The sequence below is a fragment of the Zonotrichia leucophrys genome, chromosome 1A, assembly GCF_028769735.1.
Source record: "Zonotrichia leucophrys gambelii isolate GWCS_2022_RI chromosome 1A, RI_Zleu_2.0, whole genome shotgun sequence".
NCBI lineage: Eukaryota > Metazoa > Chordata > Aves > Passeriformes > Passerellidae > Zonotrichia > Zonotrichia leucophrys.
In genome coordinates this window covers 11,429,963-11,453,579 of record NC_088170.1, presented here as the reverse complement: position 1 = coordinate 11,453,579, position 23,617 = coordinate 11,429,963, and the positions used below count along the sequence as shown (strand labels likewise).

The following is a 23,617-nucleotide window of genomic DNA, read 5'->3' as shown; positions in this document are numbered from 1 at the left end:
AAGATGAAATGGCCTCATGTTGCACCAGGGGAGTTTTAGATTGGATTTTAGAAAATATTTTGTCACTAAAACAGAGTTGAAGCATTGGAACAGGCTGCCTAGGGAAAGGGTTGAGTCACCATCCCTGAAGGTGTTTAAAAGGCATGTAGATGTGGCACTTAGGGACATGGTTTAGTGGTGGACTTGGCAGTGCTGGGCAATGGTTGGCTCAGTGATCTTAGAGGGCTTTTCCAACCTAATTAACTCTACAGTCATATAATCATATTTTCATTATAGCTCAGTCCTTCCTATCTGAGAACTCCTTTAAAGCAACTCCTTCCTTTACACTCCATACCTTGACCATGGGAAACTGTTTTTATACTTTGGGATGTGGAAAGAAAGCTCTCCGTATCCCACAATTGCACTTGAGGCTCTTGTAGAAGATATCCACCCTTGGGAGATGGCCATGAAAGAAAGACAGCCACCAAGAGTTCTGCTTGCTTACCTGAATGTTCCCCACCCCTTGCCAAGGTGTATGTAAGATTACATGTATTAGCTAGGGAGATTTTATATTACCTTGGCAAAAACCTGATGGTATTCACCAACATGAATCAAACGAGGCTTGAGCTGCCCGTTGCTAAAGGTAAACACAGCTGCCAATAGAAGTAACTTGAAATCTCGAAGAGAATTACAGAAGAGCTTGCACATCAGATAAAAGCAATACCAGGGTTATATCCAGAGCAATCTGGATCCAGGAAGCACCCAAGGAAGAGAATTCAGAATGGACATGCACCAAGTCAGCTGGAGAGTTAGTACCATACCATGTCCTGATCATTATTAACACTGGTGTAAAGCTGTGGAATCTAAAGGATATGTTAGATCCTGGATCTGTGCAGGGGAGAGCAAAATCCTTCCCACTAACATTAACTTACATGACATTTTTATGAAGGAATGATGACACTGCATGTTCATGTGTGCCTGACACTACAAACAGGTATGAATCCCTTGCTAAATGCAAAATGAGTTGGGTTTTTTTTCCCTATAATGTTGCAGAAAGAGTAAAGCAGGAGTAGGAGTTCAGTGGATAGTTTGCTTGGCAAACTCATTATAAAAACCCAACAATTTAAATCTGTCATGTTACTAACAAAATTGAACCTGAGCTCTTCAGCTTGACATGATTTAAAACACAGATTGCATATTCATTGAGAAGTAAGACTTCTGAAAGTTCTTATGATAAGCCGATTGTAGAAGTTACGTATTTTCCTTCCTTAAATGGTTTCTAAAAGGAAAGACAGCAATGATTTTAATTGATAGTCAATCACTACCTCTGAGTTTGCCATATTTCACTCAAGGATATTACAGTAAAAATTTTATGGAAGTCATTTGTCTCTATGTATAAAAACTCTTAATAGGAATGGAAGTTCATAAGGAACTTAATATTGTAAAGCAAATGAGTCCTTATACCCAGCAACAGGAAACAAATAATGTTAGTTCATAAAATTTCAGATTTGCAAGCTCAGACTTCATACTAAATTTTTATAAACCAGGCTCCACTTTAAAACAAGAATCCTTGAAGATTGTTGTCATAAATAAGCATTACAATACCTAATCTTCTACAAAAATTAAAAAACTTAAGTTCAAATTGTTCTTTTGCTCCAATAACCATAATAGCAAAAATACACATTCCCAGAAGGTTACTAGAATCTGTTGCTTTTCTCAAACCACATACTGCATTTGAGCAACAAACTACTGCACTCTTAAAAGCTAACAGTGATAGGACACTGAAGAAAAGCGACTACTTGTTTAAACACAACTGGAACTCATTTGTCCATTGCATGCCACTTACATTACTGTCAATTCTTTGATGCATAAAAATGTCAAGATCATTAAGTGTCAGCTATTAAAACAAATCACTGAACAGTATTTTTCAATTTAGGACTGTGTTTAATTTCAAATAGAAAACATGCTTTTTAAAAAATAAATTATTCACTAATAAGAACCCAGTATCATGAAATCAAAGCAATAATCAAGTATTGTACATTTTTAATACTGTACATATATTATATATAGTTTTCTCATATTTTAGGTATTTATTTCTACATTGAAAATCATTAGATTGTTTCCTTGATAAATTGAAACCTTAAAAGCCAATATACCTGTGAAAGCAATTTGCATTACTTTAATTAAAAAGATACAAGTGAATACAACATATGTACAGAACTGTGGAAATCAATCTATAAACTACATACATTGAACCAAACTGTCCCTGCATATTTAAGTACAGATCTATTTTGGCAATATGGAGGTATATCTTTTATCCTGTTGCAAGTCCTAACATGTAAGTAGGAGGCTTCAAATATTTGCATTCTTAAATGTTAACTGAAGAGCAACTGGATTTAAAAAAATTGCATTACAACAAACAAGTAGTACAGTAAAGTTAGTAAGTATTTTTAATAGCATTCACATTTTTTTAAAAAGTCTCTGAAATGGACCTGTACATCACTTTTATTGACAGAACATAAATATAAGAAAAAGATCCCTAAAAAGACCAGAATTCTTTCCCAAACATAAAGTGCCAAGATGTGTATGGTAGTAAGAACTTTCTTTTTCTTTTTTTTTTCTTTTTTTCTTTCCTTGATTGAACAGAGAAAGGTTAACACAAAGGTTAACCACAATTTCAACTAAAATTTTTTAAAAAATGCCATGTGTTCCTGTGCTTCAGCATTCAGATCTTTTAGAAGATTCAGGCTGCTCTTCTAAATTCACTTGCAGTTCATTTTGACATTCTGGTGTCTCACCTTTGACAGCTAAATGGATAACTTTGAGCCACTTCTGTTTCAGTTCCTCATTGTCTGCAGCAAAGCTGTGCACAGACTTGGACTGGGTCAGTTTGAAGCTGTGGGGGAGGTCAGCACTTTTTGGAGTGTCATCCACTGTGTAGCCCAGAAGAGGAATTGTAGCCAGAGCTTTCACATCCTAGGAAGAAGAATAATAATAATAAGAAGTTGTTGTTATTTTTTAAGAACAACTAATCTACCCATTACTTCTCATTTGCTGTACAGTTTGGTGAAAACACATGGATCTTTCCTCCACTCCCAAGCTGTTTGCTGTCTCTTCCTCAAATACCAGTGACAATAATTAACTAAAATCTTTCCCATTTCCCCTGTACATACCTGTGGAGCACCGTACATGTAGAGCACAAGAGCCTCCTGTTTGGGTATCACACACCATGCCTTCTGCCAGGGCTTGGACTTCTCCATGTACTGAAGAAAGCTACATATGACACTGTTTCCAGAGACTTCTGCAGATTCAATCTAGGAGACAGCAGAAAGCATAAAAAGGAAACTAAACTTTCCTTCAGTAAAGACTAAAAACAAAGAACAGAAAAGCAGGAAATATATTGCCATTCACATCAGCTCTTGGATAGTATCTGCAAAAAGGCTTCAGGAAATACCCAAGAAAGATCATGGACTGGATTTTTGGAGAATATATACATATTAAAAATATGCAATCACAACACGGATTCCCTTAGCATGTGTAATCTGTTCCTTTTTCATCAGTAACTTTGGATTGTAGACTCCTATATCACTCCAATTTTCATTTTGCCACCACAGCCTGCCTTTCTTTGTATCTGAGCATCTACAACAATGTCTGATTTCCAAAACAGCACCATGTTAGGCACTGAAGTGCCACTGACTATCCCACATGACAACTTATCTACTTTGGCAGTCAAAATATTACGACAGAATCAAGTTCAAACACATTTTTAAGAATAACAAAAGCACTCAAGCACTAATCCTAGAGAAAAGATTAGATGAATTGCTTAAAACCTGTAGACAAAGTGAAATGCTACTCAAATTAAACAGTGAACTTGAGATGATAAGAAAAAACACAAAATAATTATGTGCTAAAATTTCCATTGGCCTTGGCTTTTCAGACGCCAAAAACTGAGGACAACCTGATAACTTAAAGGCCCATTTTATACACTGATCAAAACAGTGTCTTACTACTCAGACTCTGAAGGAAGAGCAAAATTCTCCCCCATTCTCCTTGTTTCCACCCCCAGTTCTTTCAGTCTGGGTACATATTTTTAAAAACCAACTGGTAGCAGTAGGGTTTGCTGTGATGAAAGCTTAAGTGCAGAAGAAGAAAACTGAAAATTTATAAGGGAAGGTTACATTTTGTCACAGGAGCTGATGCAACTGAAAGAAGCAAACAAGTTCCAAGGTTTATAATTCCCTTAATAAATGTAAAGTTGCAAGAAACAAAGCAATTTTGCAAAGATGAGTACTGGAAACCAAAATCTATGGAATTATATTAAATTGATCTACATACTTTTTATTTCTCAAAGAGGAAATAAACTCTGCAAGAATGCTACCATTTTTCACCTACTGATGAGCCAAAAAGATTGCAGCTATACATATATAGTATTTTGGAATTACATACCTCCAAGATGCCCTTCCTCTTCTTTTCTTCACTGTCTGTACAACCAATTATAACATGATAGCAATCTTTACAGACTTTGTTCAATTTATTGCCATCATATTCGAGATGTGCTTTGTAGTCAGAACATTTCCAGCAAACCACCTTAGAAAAAGAAATACATATAATATTTAAGTGTTTATAGAAGTTTATTAAAATAGAAATAAAAATTAGTGTTAAGCTTTTTGTAGTATATTTTTAATTACACAGAACAAGAAAGATGTCTTTATAATATGTCAGCAATAACTTATTTGAAAATAATGATTTTCCAAATTTGTGCCACTACTTAACTAGAAGTGCTTCTTCCTATTTACTGGCTGGAAATTTTGCACTTTGCATAAAATCACATTTAGCTTTTAATTATATCTGTAGTTTCAAGTTAGGTATAGAATCAGAATATAGTCCAAACCATGCTGGCAGTTTCTTTATATGCCAGTCTGAAAAGGTACATTCACCACCTGATTTTCTATGTAAATCAAAAAATTTTTTAATCCCGTAGGGATTAAAAAAACCCTACAATTGAGATGACCTTTTAATGATAAAAGTCTGATAAAATCAGAAATGGCTACTTTTTTAACTGGCTAAGAAATATTAGCATGTTTAAATGTATATATATACCTATACATATAAAATTTACAATTTTAAAATCAAATCATAAATGCACAGAATAAATAAGTCAATATCCACTGATTTGTCCTGATTTTTCTTTTCAGTATATATATAAGTGAAATGCAAGAGTGATATCAAGGTTGTTTCATTAGAAGTGTTTTTCCACAGAACTTTTCTTTCACATGAAAAAAGATGCCCTGAATATAAAAATATGAGTGAAGTTATTTCAAGAAAGAAAGGTAGATAAATGGATTTGAACCATTAACAGATCTGAACAAAATTTTATTGTGGACCAAGGCTTTGCAGTGCTAACCTAGATCAGCATCTTCAGCTTGTAGCCCTAGACAATCCTAGTTAAGTATTTCAAATTAGTCACTCCTGGAGAACCATCATTGCTTGCCCAAATTAACTCCCATGAAAAAAACTGAAATTAAAGCACAAGGAGATATGATAGAACTATAAGAGAAGGAAGTAGTTAGGAGTCTAAACAAAAAGGGAAATAAAAATGGAGGGTGTGCTCTCAACATTAACAGAATTTTAAGACAAAAAGATCTGGGGAAAAAAACTCTGTATGACAACTGTAAAACCAATAACTGAGAGCTTCTGAAAAAGTCTCTAGTGTCCTGCAAAGCACAAAAGCAGTGTTATTAATGCAGCAAGCCCTCATACCACTTAAAAACATTAGAAAGGAATCGGACAAGACACCTTGTGCCACAGATATTAAACTTGAGCTTGTGCTACCATCTGGTGGAGACAGGCAGAGCTGCTGGGTGGCAAGCAAAGAAAGCACAGTGTGTTTGCTGTTCTTTTGTTCCCTTCTGAAAACTGACAAGTCATACTGCCATTGCCTGATGGCTGCTTTCAAGCTGAATATGTTACTGTACCACCCCACAGGGAAAGCAGCAGCAAAACTCTCTCCCCACCCTCACATTCCCTCCTTCCCTGATGCTTTGCACATGTTCACACTTACTGACCCCAGCTGGGAGCAGCTCCAACTTAACCTAAGGGAAAACTGCAGGGTTTTATGTTCTTTTGGTGGAGCCAGCCAGTGCTGCCTGAAATAATGCTGGGTTATGCCATCTTAATATGGTCTTGAAATTATTCATATTAGTAGAGGTCTCTCAAAACTAACAATATACTGAAATAATGCTGGTATGCCATCTTAATATCATCCTGAAACTCTTTATATTAGTAGAGTTCTCTCAAAATTACAATATTAACAATATACTTTGTGCAGTGCCTTGGGACATTATACCCAAGCATATGTGTTTCTAATGACTAGAGCAGGCAGAGGATCCTTGGTGCTGTGCAGAGCTGCTTCTTTCAGCTTCAAGTGCAGCAGCAGACTCCACAGCACTGGAACAGGCTGCCCAGGGAAGCTGTGGATAGATGCCCCATCCCTGGAGGGGTTCAAGGCAGGCTGGATGTGACTCTGAGCAGCCTGGTCTGCTGGAAGGTCCCTGCCTACAGCAGTGGGGCTGGGACTTGTCACTGTGATTTTTTATGAAAAATCCCTTAGCCAGGATTTCTTCTCCTGGCAAGATGAGAAGCCTTTACTTGTCCATGTTTTGCTCCTTTGGAATGTGATTTGGAGAACTGTTTACCCAGCATGTGAAATGTTTTAACTTAATGACCAATCACAGCCAGCTGTGTCAGGACTCTGGTCAGTCAGGAGTTTTTATTATTCATTCTTGTCTAGCTTTCTAATGTCTCCTTTCTCTTTCTTTAGTATAGTTTTAGTATATAATTTTCCTTTAATATAATATAATATCATATAATAAATCAGCCTTCTGAGAAGGAGTCAATTCTCATCTCTCATCATTCTCTGACTTGAGTCAATTCTCATCTCTCACCTCATCCTGGGGACCCCCACAACACCGCAACAACTGGTGACCACAGGGGCTGGGTGATGTTTAAAGTCCCTTCCAAGCCAAGCCATTCTAAGCTTCTAGGATGCCAAGAAGCCATGAATGAGAAGCCAGGCAGGTGCCTGGAGACCCTGGCAGCAATGCTGAGCAGCTGCAGCAGGGGGTTGGCACTCACATGTCCACACGCTCGGCAGTGGTGCCTCCTCCGCGTCAGCGCGTTGAAGGGCTCCTTGCACTTCATGCACATGGTGACCTCGTTGTCCCTGATCCACCGCGGCGCCCTCTTCCCAAGCTCAGCATTCTAAAGGAGGGCCAGGAGGAGGAGAAAAGAATTTTAAAAGCTAGGAAAAAGCCACACAGTACTTGAAATAGGGAAAATAGTTATTCTCATCTGTAGCAGGCCCAGAGCCTGTAAGACTTCCCTGGCAGTCAGAAGCCCAAGATAGGAAATGCCAATCATGGTGACTGGACTAGAAGCCCCTCTCTTCCACCTTTGGACCCCTTGCTTATCTCTCTGTAAGACTATAGATCATTTTCCTTTAACCCTTGCTACTGGAGAATTTCCAAAACCCCTGTACCCTATATAAAGAGCTGCTTTGGCCCAGCTCAGGCAGAAGAGCTGTCACTGGGAATCTTCACAGATTCAATAAAGACACCCCTGTGGAACCTCACACAGCCTTCTCCTCTCTCCCTGTTTCTGCCTGCCTAGGCACCTAGCAAGCTGAAGGGCTGAAATCACAATGAGCTGATAATCACTAAAGAGCTGATATCGCTTAAGCTTGCTAAGGTTGCCTGTGGCAAAGAACTGCTGGGACAGAGCTCTCCAGACCCCATTGTTACTCATTCTCTGTAAAGGAAATTACAAAACATAGCTCAAGATGCTTTTTGAAATCTATAAAAGAAATAACAAAGAACCCAGTGAAAAATCATGATGCATCGCTGAAAGGGTGCTCTGTTACATGTTTCAAGAAAGAAAGAGGCTTGTTTACAAGATTTGGCATTTTGAAGAAAAACAATTACCAACAAGATGACTGCTTTGTGATTACTCTGCTTTAACAATGATGAGCATGAAAACAAAGTTTCTGCCAAACTTTTTCCACTTATTGAAGAACACAATGGGTATTAAGAAGGGTACAAAGGACTAAGAGCAGCTTACAGAGACTTCAACAGGCATGTCTTCATATTCTTTAGCAATAGCATTTCTGAAAGTTTCATTCCTCTGCTGAAAAGCTTCAATAGTACTCTGAAGTGCCTAAGGAAAGAGTGGAGAGATTCCTCAGACATGGTAAAATTTAAAACAGACTCTGCATTCTGACCAGTTATTGATCAGCAGAAAGAAGGTAGAGACAGAAAACACAAATATTACTTTTCCGATTGCTTCAGTGACAAAATGTTTAGCAAATAAAGAATGTAGATGAATTTACCTTTATCCATTCTTCTTTATCCTGTTCAGAACTAAAAGAAATATTTGACATGTTAGTTTGAGACTAGTTTAGGAAACATTATTCCACTATCAACAACTTGTTGCAAAAGCCACGTAATGCTTCAGTAAATGTCAAGAATTTAAACAATACTAATTGTTAACTGTCCAACTTAAACAAAAAAAAACAAACCAAAACAAAACAAAACCCAAACAAACCAAACCAGAAGCAAAAAGTTAGAAACATGAGAATTAACACTTCTGTATATCTGCTCTCCAAGAGTTGCCTTCTCCTTGGATAATGTGTTGGGGAAAACATCCTGCTGCACCATGTAATACCAATCATACAAAAATTAATTTTTCTATGGATGGCTCTGAAGGATGCCAAAGAGAACCTTTACAACATCTCAAAAGAAATACTCTACCAGCTGTTTAAAAACAGTAATTGAAAATGTATTCCAATAAGAGTTTGAAAAATAAACATAATCCTCCTATTAAAGAATATGCCAAGAGAAAATTAAAAATTATTACAGTGTAAATACAAGCTCATTAATTAAGGACATTAAGGCATAGGGTACACACACTACTCATACATTGATAAAGATTTTTCTAATATAATTTAACTTATTCCTTCACAGTTTTGTACTGACTTAATGTATTCTAACAATGACCACAAAGCAAAAGATTAAAATCTGTGCTTCCCTCACCTAAAATAAACTAATGCAATAGAATTTCTCCTATAGGTAATGTAGGAAAGCTAACAAAATAAACTTACTTTGCTGTATCAATTTTCTTCCAATGAAAACATGCTTCAGAAATGGTACAGCAAGATGCCATGTTTCACCATTGAAATAGGTGTATGGCATAACAATTTAGAAAATATTTAGCAAGGTATCACACCGTAATTTACAGCAGATATGACTGATAGCCAAAAACCTGTCCCAGACATCTTTCAGATCTTAGTGGAAAGGGTTTTTTTGTGTCATTTTTTGAAGTATACATTTAATTTGAAACTGAATGAAAGTGTATGTAAATACCTATATGCTGTTATCTTTGCACATTCTCTGCTGTAACTCTCATTAAACATTACATGTTTCCCATAAAGGAAAGTAGCTTGAAAGTTCATTGGCTAGCAAGCTATGCTTTGTCCCCAAATACATGGTGCCAACACAAAACTATACCCAGCATGGACATTTTCTTGCTTATTTAATCCTTGCCTCTTCAAGGAAACCCTGACTGCTAAGAATAAGATTTTTAAGCAGGCCAAAAAGGAGAGAAGGAGCATCTCAATTTATTTGAGTCTAGACAGGGGCAATTTAGCCTAGGCAGTGCAAAAAGGTGAGGGGAAGGTAACTCAGCAAAAGGAGGATACAAGGACTAACAAACTGGAGAGCAGAAAAAGTGCCAGTCAGAAGAGTGCACCTGGAGGGAAAGGACCCAAGAACTAAGAGCAGAGCTTGCCTTCCAGGAGGAGGTTGATACTTGGGACTGGAAGAAAACAAGTAGATGGGAAATGGGGCTAAGGAACAGAGGAAAGCAGATCATCAGCTACTTCTGCAGAAAACTCTGTTCTGTGGCGGCAAACGCACGGAGAGGGAGAGCTCTGTCTGCTGGACCTGCCCTGAGGTGAACAGACTCGTTGGTACCAAGGCAGCTCAGACCCAGAGGCACCAGTGATTGTCACACCCACTGTCCTAAAACACCTCAGTCAGACAGGCTGCCGTGGCACTGCCCTTGAATTTCCCAGCCAGCCCATTCACAGCTATCCTGGGCATTTCTGCAAGGTGAGCCAATGTGCTATGCATCCTAGATGCATCTTCTGCTCTGGGAGATTCCTGGATTGACTATTCATGATTTTTGGCAGCCTAGGCTATTTCCAAAACACCAACATTAAGATGAAATCCGCTGCCTCGTTCTTCAAATCTGTTAATCCACTCTTCTGTGTGTATATATTTGATCTCAAGGAACTGGCTAAAAACACTGCTTACCTGGCCTGCAACTCCAGTGTCCTCTCTTTTCCAGACACTTGGAAAGTGTGTGGATATTCTTCATTATGGGTTTCTATAATCTTCATGCCATCTATGCCAACTCTGGTTCGAACCGAGAACTTGGATCCTACCAGGCTGAATTTGGGGACGCAGTAGAGCAACATATTGTTAAACTGGGGGGAGAAATAAACATGTGGTTTTGCACTAAGAAAAACACAAATAAATCCACAGTTTGTCCACTGAGAGCTGGACAGTATCACAAAGCTAGACTTGGTGGGTGAGAAAGCAGGTTCTTTCCTGATCAGCTGGCACATGAGAAGACCAAAGCTCTAATGCAAGACAACTTGTCTTTCTTATTTCTTTAGGAATAAAATTCAAGGACAGCTTCAGTGAATTTAAGAATAATTGTTCTGCATGTGCAGCAGTCTTCATAGTATTTATTATCAAATTATACTCAGACCAGATATTCTATGCCAATGTAAAGCTTTTCTAACCAAATCTGTTCTTATGCCCCAATTCTGCAAAACCTACTGTAAACTGTAGAATATACAGTGTATACATTTATATTGATCCTGTACCAAAATAATTTTGTTTTGTACAAGTTGTAACCGATGGTATTTGAAGACATTATTTGTCTTTTCTCCGAGACAAAAGAACATTTCTTAAAGTTTTAATTCCCTGAAATCCTCCATATCATAGGGGGAAAAAAGAGTACAGAGAGCAGGATAAAGATATATTCCTTTATTAAAGTAGAACTTTAGATAATGTTTAAATGTCTAAAGCCACTGCCTAGAAGCACAGTTAATAAATCAGATATAAAGTGCTTAATTTTCTCACTTTTTTCCCCTCTCTCATTTTTCTCAAAATTAACTATTGAAAAGAAAAATTCACTTCAGTTGAAAACTCACTTCAGTTGAATCCTATTTCATAGAAATCCTGACTACACTATTGCCTAGTCTGTATCACAGACACAGCACATTTGAGCTTGTCAATTCTCTTATGAAGAGAACATTATTTAAGTCAGCTGTCTGGCCCCGGCTGAAGTCTTTCTATTCTATGATTTCTCCTTTTGTTTGAAGCACAGATAAGGAGGAGCTGTGCCGGAACGTCTTGTCACTACCCTTTATTAACCAGAAGAAGGGCCATGCCAGAGACCCCTGAGCAAAGATATAGCAGCAATTTTCAATGCATGGGAAGCAACAAGCTCCACCAAACCTCTTCCACGGGAGCTCTAAGGGAGCATGGTTGTACTTTTCAAATTCCCACCAAGAGGATGATCTGCCACGATATAAAGCTCCCACAGAACCATGAGACTTACTGACTGGGACCTCAACACCCAATCCATCAGGGCAGAGATCCTAAGCTTTTACATTTCAGCTAAATGAGGGTTTCAAAGTTCTCAGCAGCAGCAGCAGCCCCCACACTCACCAGGAAAAGGTAGCGCTCCTGGGCAGACGTGTTGCGAGCAGCCAGCTTAAGGATCTGCCCTTCTTTGATCAGCTCATTTGAAGGGTTCACGATGTCTTCCTCCTCTCCCAGCATCTCATAGATCTCCAGCAACTTCTTTAGATTCTCCTTTATGGTGAAAATACAGTTATAAAAGTTATTAATTGAAAGCACGGGTCTTGATGCAGTTTAAATTAAATTATGGGAGCTGGCATCAATCTGGAGACTCTTAAGCTTTGGAAAACATATTTGTACCCAGCATGTGTGGTCTGACTGATTAATTTAGTTGATAAAGCTAGAAGTACTTTCAGAAATGTTATATCCTTGGTAATTTTTAAAATGCAGTCTTTATACAGTCTGCATTATTTCTTGCCCAAAACATCTCACATTTCAATTAAGATCCTATCATCCCAGCCCAGTCAGGCAGAGAAACAGTAACTGCTCTCTACAAACATTGTCCTGCACTCACAGAACAGATGAAACATGGTTGAGTCCAGTATCAGTGATTTGAGCCAGGAGAAGTAAGTATGTCCCATTTTCCACTTGAGAGAATTTGATGCAATGACAGAATTTGTCTATCATTTCCAGGAACTGTATAAATACATTAAGTAGGAGCAATCACTTTGACCCAAGAAACCAATTCTTGTCATTTTAGGGAAGATTTGCAATTTACTCTCCTAGCTTGACCAAATATTGAAATATAATATACTGAAAAGTAATCAGGAAAACAAGGATCATTTACCATCTTTCTTATTGCACTATTTGAGTGACTTGCTGCAGTGGATATAATTTCCAGGGATTCTAGACAGAAGAAAAACAAAATAAGTAAAACCAAAAAGCTGTACTTTTACTTATTTATCTACTACACAGGGGGGAAAAGGGGGGGCACTGTGGTAATTCTACAAAAATGTCTGTTGTTTTTATGTAAATTACAAAGTACAATAAATTTCTTCAGTTAGCAATAAAAAGAAAACAAGGTAAAGTGGAAGGCATAAAAAAGTCAGGTACCAAATAGAAACAATAATATGGAAAGAAGAAGAGAATTATTGCAGTTTACTGTAGCACTTAAGTACTTAGAATCACATTTTTCTGTGCCAAGAACAGTCATGGTTCTCTCCCTCCTTTTCTCAAAGTAGTTCAGAAAGTCAAACAATATTTTTTCAGTTGAAACAGCTCATCTTATAATTGTTTACTGCAATGGTACTAAAAATGAAATATTTAAAAGAATTATCTGGCAAGTGAATTTGAACACTCCATGCAAATACCTTGAACTGTTCTCATGTAAATACAGAGAGGAAGAAATTTAAAAGTGGGCTGTGCTTTTTCCCTGCAGAAGCTTAAAAATACAATGAGCCTAACTTCACTTTTTTACAAGTAGCAGTCAAACATTCCAAATGTGCATAAAGCAAACCAAAATGCCAACATAAATAAATTAAAAAGCCACCACACGCCCTGATCAAGCAAACAAATCAAAACCTGTGCACTATTCCAAAACCAAAGTAAAACTTATGTGCTCCAGAAGAATACTAAAGGCTTTATGACTTTAAAATTAACTTCAATTCATACAGATGTTTTTTCAAGGAATGCTATGATTCCACTGAAGAAATTCTATCATTCTTTTCATGGGTAATTCTTCACTTGCTCTTTCCTGGAAATATCTTTAATTTACAGTATCCTCTTACTAATATCTTATTATAGCTCCTTTAATGGCCTGAAGATATTTACTTTCAGCATCTTTCCAGTCTAGGGAATCCTGAGGCAATTTCCTTAGGTAGTCCTTTAGAAGCATCTCGTAGCGTGGAATGCGTTGGACTGGTTCTAGCATGTGATGTTGCAATGTCAAATTTCCACACACTTTTTCCTTCTAAAAAATTGTAAACATATTTCAATGAGGCAGGCAAAAATGTTATTACAATACCATAAAATAAAAGTAATGGTTGATGAAACATAAACAATGTATTTTGAGACATGCATGATAGATCTTCTGAAAGAATACAGAACTATTTTACCAAACCAGATAATCAGAAAATCTTCACAAAAAATAACTGTACAAATTTTCTAAGTATTTGACAGTCTTACCAAAAAAAATCTTTTAAACTCGAGTGTATTTTAAAATAGCTTTGTAAAACACTTAAGAAAAATATTTCTAAATTAGTAAGAACAGTTCATGACCACATATATAAACAAATCAATCTAATGTGCTACAAAGGTATGTTCTACCTATCTGAGGAGGGAAAACTTTATTTTAGGTCCATTTACAATGGCAACTCCCTCAGCAGTGTCCCTCCCTCATATCTTAAGATGTATATTCATTTCCATAATCTTAGATGCAATTAGATTATAAAAAAAAATTGCATTAAAACCTACATTGTTTTCTTCCCTAGCTTACAACCAAAAGACCCCATAGAGCAGTAAATTTAAGTAGAAATATTCCATTCTATTTCTAAGTGCTCAGACTGCAGGACACACACTGCCAATTCCCAGAGACACCCCCAGGGAGCACCAGAGGGTGTGAAACGAGCCTTTGGGAAAGACTGGCATCTCCCTGGACTCTTCAGCTGGCTCTGCTCAGCGTTACTGGGAGAAAACATGGGATGCAGTGCACGGATCTAGGGTTGCACTGCCTTTTCACTTCATCCTAAAATGGTATTTACTTTGGTATTTACAACAAAATGCATTATTTTCATTATCTTCAGCTATTTCAACCTTTACAATTTGCTCCTCTATTTTGCAGGAGAAAAATCTGGATTTTTGTGGGTGGGTTGTGCACATACACAGGAAGGAGTAGGGAAAAACGCAGTGTGAAGTGGATAAAAACAACTACCTTAATTCTAAGGGCTTTGGTATTTAATTTCCTCTTTAATACTTTTTTCATCCACAAACATGTATTTTTATATATCACTTGAGGATCTCCATTATTCTCCCCATTACCTGAATGTCTTGGATAATGAATTTGAACTGAGGTGACCGTTCAGTCCACGTTTTCACCAGTTCCATCGCGTTGTCAAAATTCTTCACGTACTCGCCGTACATCTTGAGGAAAGGAGCCAGCTTCTGCAGAATGTCTCCAATCCTAGGGGTGGTGGTCCTGCAAAGCAAGAGGGTGGAATCTCAGAGCAAAATGGAAAGAAAAAAAGTCACTCAAGGTTATAAAAGGTTTCAAGCGTTTTACAGAGAACCCTTCTGTTTGGGATTGCCTCATATGGAGTTCCAAAATGAGCATTAAATCTGAATTCATAAGGAAAGAGTGTTTGTATCCCCTTTGATGATGTATAAGCACCACAAATCATGTAGAGGACTCAAATAAGAAAACCTAGAAAGAGTGTTTGTATCCCCTTTGATATGTATAAGCACCAGAGGTTGTGTAGAGGACCCAAATAAGAAAATCTAGAAAGAGTGTTTGTATCCCCTTTGATGATGTATAAGCACCACATGTCATGTAGAGGACTCAAATAAGAAAATCTAGAAAGTGATGGTATCCTCCTTTAATGATGCATAAGCAGCACAGGTCATGTAGAGGACTCAAATAGGGAAATCTGGAAAGAGTTTGTATCCCTCTTTAGTGATGTATAAGCACCACAGATCATGTAGAGGACTAAAATAAGAAAATCTAGAGTGTTTTTACCCCCCTTTGATAATGTATAAGCACCACAGGTCATGTGGAGGTAAATACAAATAAGTAAAGTTAGAAACTGAAGACATGAAAGATTTTATTTACAAAACATGGCCCAATTTATTTTATCTGCAGTTCTTTAAAATTACATTATCTTCTTTTGACTATAATTCAATCCTTAAAATATCTAACTTGTGGTTTGGTTGGAGGGCTAAACCCATTCTGTAGAGCTTCCACTCTGTACCTTGTATAAACATATGTATTAACATTCAGGTTTTAATTACTAATTATCTAAGGAAACATATGAAGGAAAGATAATCCCTTGGATTCCAGTCTTTTGTGAGAACTTTCCCACGTTTTTCCCAACTCCTGATGGCGTCTTCAGATAAAACAGCGGTCTAAAGTGAAAAATTCTTCAGCCCACTCCAACACACCACTTGTCTGAGAGAAAAGCTATGCAGAACAGAAAAGTTATACTTGAAAAGTGAATATTGCAGGACTGTCAAACACTGTTCCAGCTGCAGCTGCCTCTGCAGGGCAGAGAGTTCCTGTGTAATGCTGGGCCTGGCAATGAGGGGACAAGACAGGGTGGGAAGTTGGTCTCTGAAATCATGCAGGGCTCTTATGTTATTCCCAAGTACCTGCTACTGGTCATCCTTGAGTCCAGAAAACTCAGAGTATTGTATCTAATTATCTTGTTTGATAGCCTAGTGAAAGGTCTCCCTGCCCATGGAAAGGGAGCTGGAATTAGATGATCTTTCAGGTCTGTTCCAAGCCAAACCATTTGATGATTCCATGGCATGGGATCACTGCTGTGCTCTGTTACACACTTTTCATGAGAAATATATTGCAACAATGCTGGTTCTGGTGTTTCCAAGCCATATGTTGTAAGATATATTCAGCTCCAGCTGTTGCTCAACTCATTCAAAATGCAGCTACCAGACAATTTCACTTTCACTTGGGAAGTTTAGATTCACACTGCCTTTTCTTCCAAGAAAGAATTTGCATTTGATCTGCTTTACATATTTTTACATATTTTTACTATAAGTTTTCAATTTAAACCAAAACTCAAGGAAAGGTCAGAAATTTTTATCCAGGTTTTTTTTGCTGGAAGATAAAGAATAATAGAAGCACATAAAGCTACCCATAGAACATACTTAATTTCTTGTGTATAATGAGAGGAACTTCTGAGAAGACTGTATCTGGCAGAAGCTATTATTATAATTGGCAGACAATTTCAGAGACCAGTAAAGGGGAGAGAAAATTAGCCCAGATTTTACTTTCAGCAATGATCACAAAAAGCTGTCTTCAACTGCACCCTTTTTTCTAACTCCTCCCAAAAGCACAGTGTTTCAAGGACATTTAAACAGGCTGTCTCAGGTACAGCACAAAGGTTGTATTCACACAATTTGGAAAAGATAATATCCTTGTGATGCAATTTATTAGCTCTGCACCAAGAGTCAAAGCTTATCTGCAAAAGCACTTTTCAACCTTTGAAGCTATATAATTATACACACCATAGCAGTGAGCCGTTTAGCATTTTGCAGATATGTAAAGTAAGGCAACCCATATTCTGTGCTCCATAAAGTGTCTAGAGCAGAATTTTAAGATTACACTGTGAATCTCATTTCAAATCACACAGCACTGCCATAATGTGGTGTGAGCTGTTTTTTAAACATCTAAACTCCACTTCTCATGGACATGCACTCTAGTGCAATCCAGGCATTCCTATTTTCTATCAGATTTTTTCAACTTCTGTTAAAAGAAATGGGTAGTTTTTACTTACTCAAGCCATTCTGCAGGGAAGTTCTTATATTTCACAATGCTGGCATTTTATTTCTTCCTTGCATTATAGACTGCCCAGAGGTACCATGTGTTTGGGCATGTGAAGTATTCTATTTTAAGGAATCATCATTTAAAGGGGAATCATCTTACAGAGTCAGAAGATGTACAGCTGCTGTCTAAAGCACCACTGTGCTTTAAAATCTAACATTTTCATATATATCACAAAAAAGCTTTTTCCCCCCCTCATTTTTGGTGTGGTTTTTTGATAATAAAGGAGCTATATGATAGTGTAGCTGGAAATTATGTATGGACAAACACTTGAATTCCTCATAATAAATTCTAGATAACATAGAATATAGGAGCCAAACAACTGCTGAAATGACTGGATGAAACTGTATTTACAATTTCTTTTTAAATGAGGTTATCCTTTTTCCCAAAGAAGGTAGGGAAGCAGCAATGGTTTGAGACCTTTTCTTTTTTTTTTAATTACATAGAAGAGATCAAAAATGTATGGCTGTGTTTTAACATGTCCAGAATCACACACACACACCAAGGCAAGATAAAGATACCACATCTGTACATGAGTATTACACAGTGTATTTACACCTGATCTATCCTTGCTGGCTCCAAATAGAGGTCAAGAAAAGCTGAGGGAAAAATGGCCCTAAAATATATCTGGCATGGATTTTAATTTCAAAAAGAAAACTAAAACATAGAAGAAGAAGATTCTGTCCCACCTTATTACAAAAGGAAATAACAGAGGTTACTGTACTTCAGCATTATCATAAACCACATATGTGCTATTTACCTCAACTTTGTACTCTGTACAATAAATTCACCAGGTAGCACATGATTTGAGTCTGAACCCCTAATTTAGCAAGCTCATGAGCAATCTCACTGCCTTCAGTGAGATTACTCATGATCCATGTCCTTTATTTTGAGCAAATGATGCCAGCCCTCTGCTGAGTCAGATCCTGAGGAAGAGTGGAAGAGCAGATGTTCCCTTACTCACTGTGGTTCCTGGGCCTGGAGAGCCAATTTGAAGGTACTTTCCCTACCTCAACCCTGCAAGAGAGTTTCACAGACACAGTTTTACAAGTGTATTAACCAGTGAATTGTCTCTTACCATTCCTGCATCCTTTTTTCAAGTTCCGGAAGTAAGAATTTACTGTGGAAGGCATTTATCGATGAAATGTTGGAAAAGATTTTATTAATCACTTCAGGTGGAAATGAACCTCTGTTGGCTTCCTCAAGGAGTCTGGAATAGAATACCTGCAATACAGAAAAAGAGCCACAAACCTATCAGCCCATTATATTTAACCAATAGAAGACCACCCATCCACCCCTCCTGCTCCAGCTGAGGCAAGATTAACATTTCAATAATACAGATGGGTAGTGATGAATCCATTCATTGCCTTTCCCTCTCTGGAAGTGAAATGCTTCTCCTCTCCTGACACCCCTCCTTTTGTTCTCATAAGGCAGGAGTGCACTGCAGGCAGGGCTGACACAAGGAGAGCCAAGCTGAAGCAGTGCCATTTGGGAGCAGCTCCAGACATCTCATCCTGTCTGCTTTAGCAGCTACATCATCTCAGCTTCCCCAGTCTTCCAAGCAGGATTTTCCACTCTTCTGTTCTTTGCAATTAGCATGATGTCTGATCACCATTAGCCCCAGCACTTTCCTTGAATGCTGTATTCCCCAATCCTTTCGAAATCAAAGTAGCTGGCAGACTATGAGTGGTCCCCACATATCATTTAAAGTACAGAAGGGACCCAGTTCTGAGTGGACTATAGTCTCTTTTAAAAATAAATGTATTTTTTGTCCTTCAGTGGGCTCAATCTGACTAGGTGCAGCTACAAAATGTGCATCTGTTAATATGCACATCACACAAAAACAAATGCTTTTGGAGAGGTCTTGTCCCTCTGCCACCCTCTCCCATGCTTGAACAGATTGTATATCCCTAGAAAAGGCTTCAAAAGTCTGGGTGAGGACTTGCAAAAGAAGAAAAGATTCTGAAGACAGCAACTTTGATCACCCCAACTGAGACAGCCAAAGTGTCTTAAAAGGAAAAATGCCATGTACTGCCACATATACTCTAAAACATGCCCAGTTTGCTGCATTGCCAACAGGACAGTTAGTTACTTTGAAGACCATAAAGATTACACAACTTTTTATGCAAGCTCAGAAATATAACAGTCCCCTCCTAGTCTTCTGCTTTCCTCTCATTAGCAGCAGTTGAGCAGCTGTGTTTGAAACTCATTTTTCAGAATTTTCTCCAGTTAATATTTGAAAAACAGACATAGCAGTAATGCACTTAAAAAGTCATCATGGAAAATAATTGTACATTACCCATCAGAGAAATCTATGCAGGAAATAAACTTTTTTTTTTTATTTTTAAAGTTCTCTAAATCACTTTTTTTTTCCCAGCAATAATTTGGCTTTCAAAAGTTACCATACATCCATCACAATGTAGGTCTGCTGCGTAAATCCACTTTCTTGAGGACAATTACTTAGATCCCCAAGCAGCCTGAACAATTATTGTATCAGTTGAGACTTTTTAATTTTCATCAACTGTTTGTACAGCACTTCTGTACTAGACTTGAGAAATTTAAACTGTAGAGTCTGAGAAAAATATCCTGTAGTAAGGCAATGCAAAGCTAGAGGCATTCAAGTAAAGGGTATATTGTTAGGTGGAAAGCAAACAAGACTTAGGAAGGAAAATTCTCAAGTACAGATTTTTAGGTTTAAGAAATATCAGCTAGATTGTACAAAGCATGAGTCCAACCCTTTCCTTGCAGGAAAAGTAATTTCTGTTTCTAAATATATAATGGTAAAATAGAGTATATTCTTTTTGGAATGGGCAATATCTAGGTTCTTTGGGCCTGAAGAAAAATTCTAATTGGGTGGTTCAAATTAGAAGGATTTAGTAATTTTCTAATGAGTGGGCGATTGCAACATTCACTCCAATTCACTGGAAGCCAAAACATGGTTATCCATCCTCTTTGTTGGTTACCATCATGATTGCTTAAAGTGACATCCCCACACACAGAACATATTGCATTAAGAGCCACAAAATTCTAATACTTATTAAAAATATAGCACTCTTAAAATAGAAGCAAAGGCAAAACCATGAGGCAACAGAAATTTGACTGGAAAATTAGCAAATTGTGAAAAACATGCAACATCTCATGTAATTTATACCCACACATACATAGCCATTTGAGTGAATTCAAGGCAACACAATAAAAGCAAAATGAGAAAAATGTACCCCATCTAGGAGGTCCAGTCGGCTAACGTAGGCCTTTTCTGTTTGCAGAAGCTCATTGGCAATTTTGTGACGTTTCTGCTCCTCTGTCTCCTGGAGGAAAAGAAGAGCAACTCTTAGGATACTGAAGAAAACATAATTTAATCATAATAAAAAAAAATTTTAAAATACTTATGACTACTTTATTGTCCAAAAACTGAAATACAAGATTAACATTCAGTAATAAACACCAACTTTGAAAAATTCATCATTTCCCATAGTTTAATCAATACATACAAAAGTTAGAGAATGTTTAAAATCAGTCAAATTGTGAAGCAAAACTCAAAGCCTAGAAGATGTAGTATTTTCCAGTTTGTGTAGGGATCTTTGCCAAAGCACCAACTCCCTACTCAACAGATCAGCTCACATCCTGGTAACTGAGTACCACTGACCTTTCAGAGCTGGAGGAGCTGATTTACAGAGTGAGAGGGAACAGATGGGAGCACTCAGTGCTCACCCCCGCCCCAGTTCAGAAATTATTTTAACTGCGTGTTCTTTACACAGCAAAATTATTGAAAAATGTGGTACAAAATGTTTTGTGTTCACCAATACATTCATTGCTGAACAATTGTTGACTGCAATTAGAGGACTCCTTCATTAAGTCTTTATGGAAGTAATTTTTGCATTTTGAGGGAAGTTTTCATTTTAAAATCTTTTATTCTGCAAAATATATTTCAGATTCTTCTGCTGAACAGAAACTTAAAAAATGCACTCAATCCTGAATATTAAAATAAATATGTTAGAATATGCAATTGTAAGTTGCTGGGCAAAATTACTCCAAAACAAACAATGAAAGGACAGCCTTCTACAATGTCAAAACATTAGGGAAATGCCTCAGGCTTGCAAGTGTCAGGCTCAACAAACTGACACTTCCATTGCAAGGTTCTTTCTCCAGATCTAGTGATAGTCTGTCTGTTCACATCTAACAACACCAGAGTCTTCCTGAAATAAATGGCAGTATTATCACACTGCTTATGGGAAACTGGTAATTGCTAGACAAACCATAAAAATTGTTCATAAAAAAAATAAATAAAGAGGAGAGCTTGAGTGGTTTCTGATTTCAAGCTGCTTCCCACAAGACTATGATAAACATTTGCAAGCACCTTTACAAAAATTGTGTGAAGAACACCAAATATTAAAGTACAGTCTTATATTTAAAGCAGTTCAGTGCATTTTTCCCCATTTTGGTATTCAATAAGTATTCCAAATGTCAACATATTTCAGTTCTAATCTGCAGTGTTCACAGTTGCACTGCTACATGGCAAACCTCCTCCCTAAAAACAGGCTTTCAATAGTGACTTCAAAGCTGTTCATTAAATGTGTTTAAATCAGCATAGCAACCACAGTAACCTGCAGAACAGTGTTTTAAGTGCTGTCAAGAGACATTGCAGGGAGCTGGAGGATTAGCTATTACAGCTGCAGCACACTGCTCAGTGCAGCCATTTACAAAAGATCTCACATGTGGACTTGAGGCACAAAACCATGGAGGTTACTGGTTCCTCAGTAATTTTATTTTTTTTTCCTCACCCCAGAACCCCACTTTCTCCCTGAAGCAGTGCTATAAAGCAATCCATAGTTTTTAGAGGATTACTTGAACTAATTAAGAGAGGGAAAATCGTGCATAACAAACGCAAAAAAAAAAATCACATAAAACAAGCTGGGCCAGATTTCCAACCCTCTCAGTATCAACCTTGGAATCATCTTAATTCTTGAACCTGCACCTCCTTTCTACATCAACTGCACAACCTGACAGAGGGATCTTCTGTGTGGGGTAAGATGCACATCTCAGATGAGTTATATTTTAATCACTGTGGCATGTCCCTATTCCAGCACAAAAACACACACCTACAGGGTCAGATCAGAGCAAAATAGCAGAAAATTCTACTACTGCTTCTCTTTCAGCACATCCGCCATGGGGAAGCAGGGAGTGTTGTTGAGGGGAACTTCAGGCAACAATTATTTCAAGGAACATTTTAAACTTCTGTGACAATCCAGCACACATGGCAACTCAACATATAAAACCAAGCAGAAATGGCTAGTGTGCTATATAGAGAACATTTATATTACACAGGTACATTATTTAATCCCTGGAGCAAAATATCAACAGTGTGAGAGACCAAGAGTTGCATCAGCAGGGACTGCAAACCCGAATCTCTACTCCAATGCTTACAGTAAATTTGTCAGCTGGATCTAGTTCTTTAGTACAAAGCTGCTCATGCCTAGAATAATTCTATTACTATGTATGCTTAAGAAATTAAAATAAGTGCTTTTGAACTCTGAAATTAAGAAGAGTGTGAAAAATGCTGGTGAAAGTATGAAGTTTCTTATTATCCAAACCAAACAGGAGCCATCTCCTGTCAAGAAAACTGTACCTGCCAACATGACAGTGATGTATATGATTCACTCTTACTCAGGCATAGCCCTTGCCCCGAGGGATTTGAAGGAATATATTAAACAAGACAGGGCGAGAGAAGTAGAGTATGAACAAATAAAATTTAAATTACACTGTGCTTGTTTCTTGCACAGCAACCAATAAAGCAGGAAAATTCTACTATCCCTAAAGTAGTGGCTGTTCACAAGAAGATTTATTCATTTATATTGCTTGCTGAAGATACACAGCTTTGTTTCAGGTAAAGAAGGCCAAAAACTGTAGAATCAAGAAGCTGGTAGAACCTCTCAAATCTTTCAACACTAAAAAATTTCTTGGCAGAGAATTAACTTTGCAAAACCAAAACTTTTACTCTGGTTAAACTGAAACATCACCCCACATTTAGAAATCCAGTATCTACACCAGGTTTCTGCATCTGAAACATCAGAGCCCCCAGCACTATCACTGAAAGAAGACATCATATAAGGATTTTATTTAAAGATGTTCAGTGGATTCTCCCCCATCTGTGGCATGCAGGCAGTCTAAATCCCTGTTTCCTACCAGTCTCACAGCAAACACTGACACATTTGTCCTCTTGTCCTCAGATAGCTGTAGCAGCAGATTCCCCACAAGATGCTGTTCAGGAAGTTAATTGATTGAGATGTTCTTGTGCTATTCAGCCTCCGCAGTTTACACAAACCAATTTTTATGACAGGAGGTGCTTCTGCTGCAAGGCAGGAAAGTTTTAACTTTTAAT

General features: G+C 37.6%; 1 protein-coding gene across 5 annotated transcripts in view; it reads right to left on the bottom strand.

The window, feature by feature from the left end:
* Window positions 1-2,559: 2,559 nt before the first annotated feature.
* Window positions 2,560-23,617, bottom strand: part of FGD4 (FYVE, RhoGEF and PH domain containing 4) — a 99,791-nt gene continuing 78,733 nt past the window's right edge. For all 5 annotated transcript variants that reach the window (XM_064737676.1, XM_064737711.1, XM_064737694.1 and 2 more), the window contains exons 5-17: window positions 20,457-20,546; window positions 18,317-18,462; window positions 14,724-14,880; window positions 13,518-13,656; window positions 12,535-12,593; window positions 11,775-11,921; window positions 10,347-10,519; window positions 8,363-8,393; window positions 8,095-8,190; window positions 7,114-7,239; window positions 4,426-4,566; window positions 3,153-3,293; window positions 2,560-2,955 (exon numbers count right to left, since the gene is read on the bottom strand). In XM_064737676.1, the coding sequence (XP_064593746.1) occupies window positions 2,698-2,955; window positions 3,153-3,293; window positions 4,426-4,566; window positions 7,114-7,239; window positions 8,095-8,190; window positions 8,363-8,393; window positions 10,347-10,519; window positions 11,775-11,921; window positions 12,535-12,593; window positions 13,518-13,656; window positions 14,724-14,880; window positions 18,317-18,462; window positions 20,457-20,546 (1,704 nt within the window). In that variant the 3' untranslated portion in view covers window positions 2,560-2,697. The remainder of the gene's footprint in view (window positions 2,956-3,152; window positions 3,294-4,425; window positions 4,567-7,113; window positions 7,240-8,094; window positions 8,191-8,362; window positions 8,394-10,346; window positions 10,520-11,774; window positions 11,922-12,534; window positions 12,594-13,517; window positions 13,657-14,723; window positions 14,881-18,316; window positions 18,463-20,456; window positions 20,547-23,617) is intronic.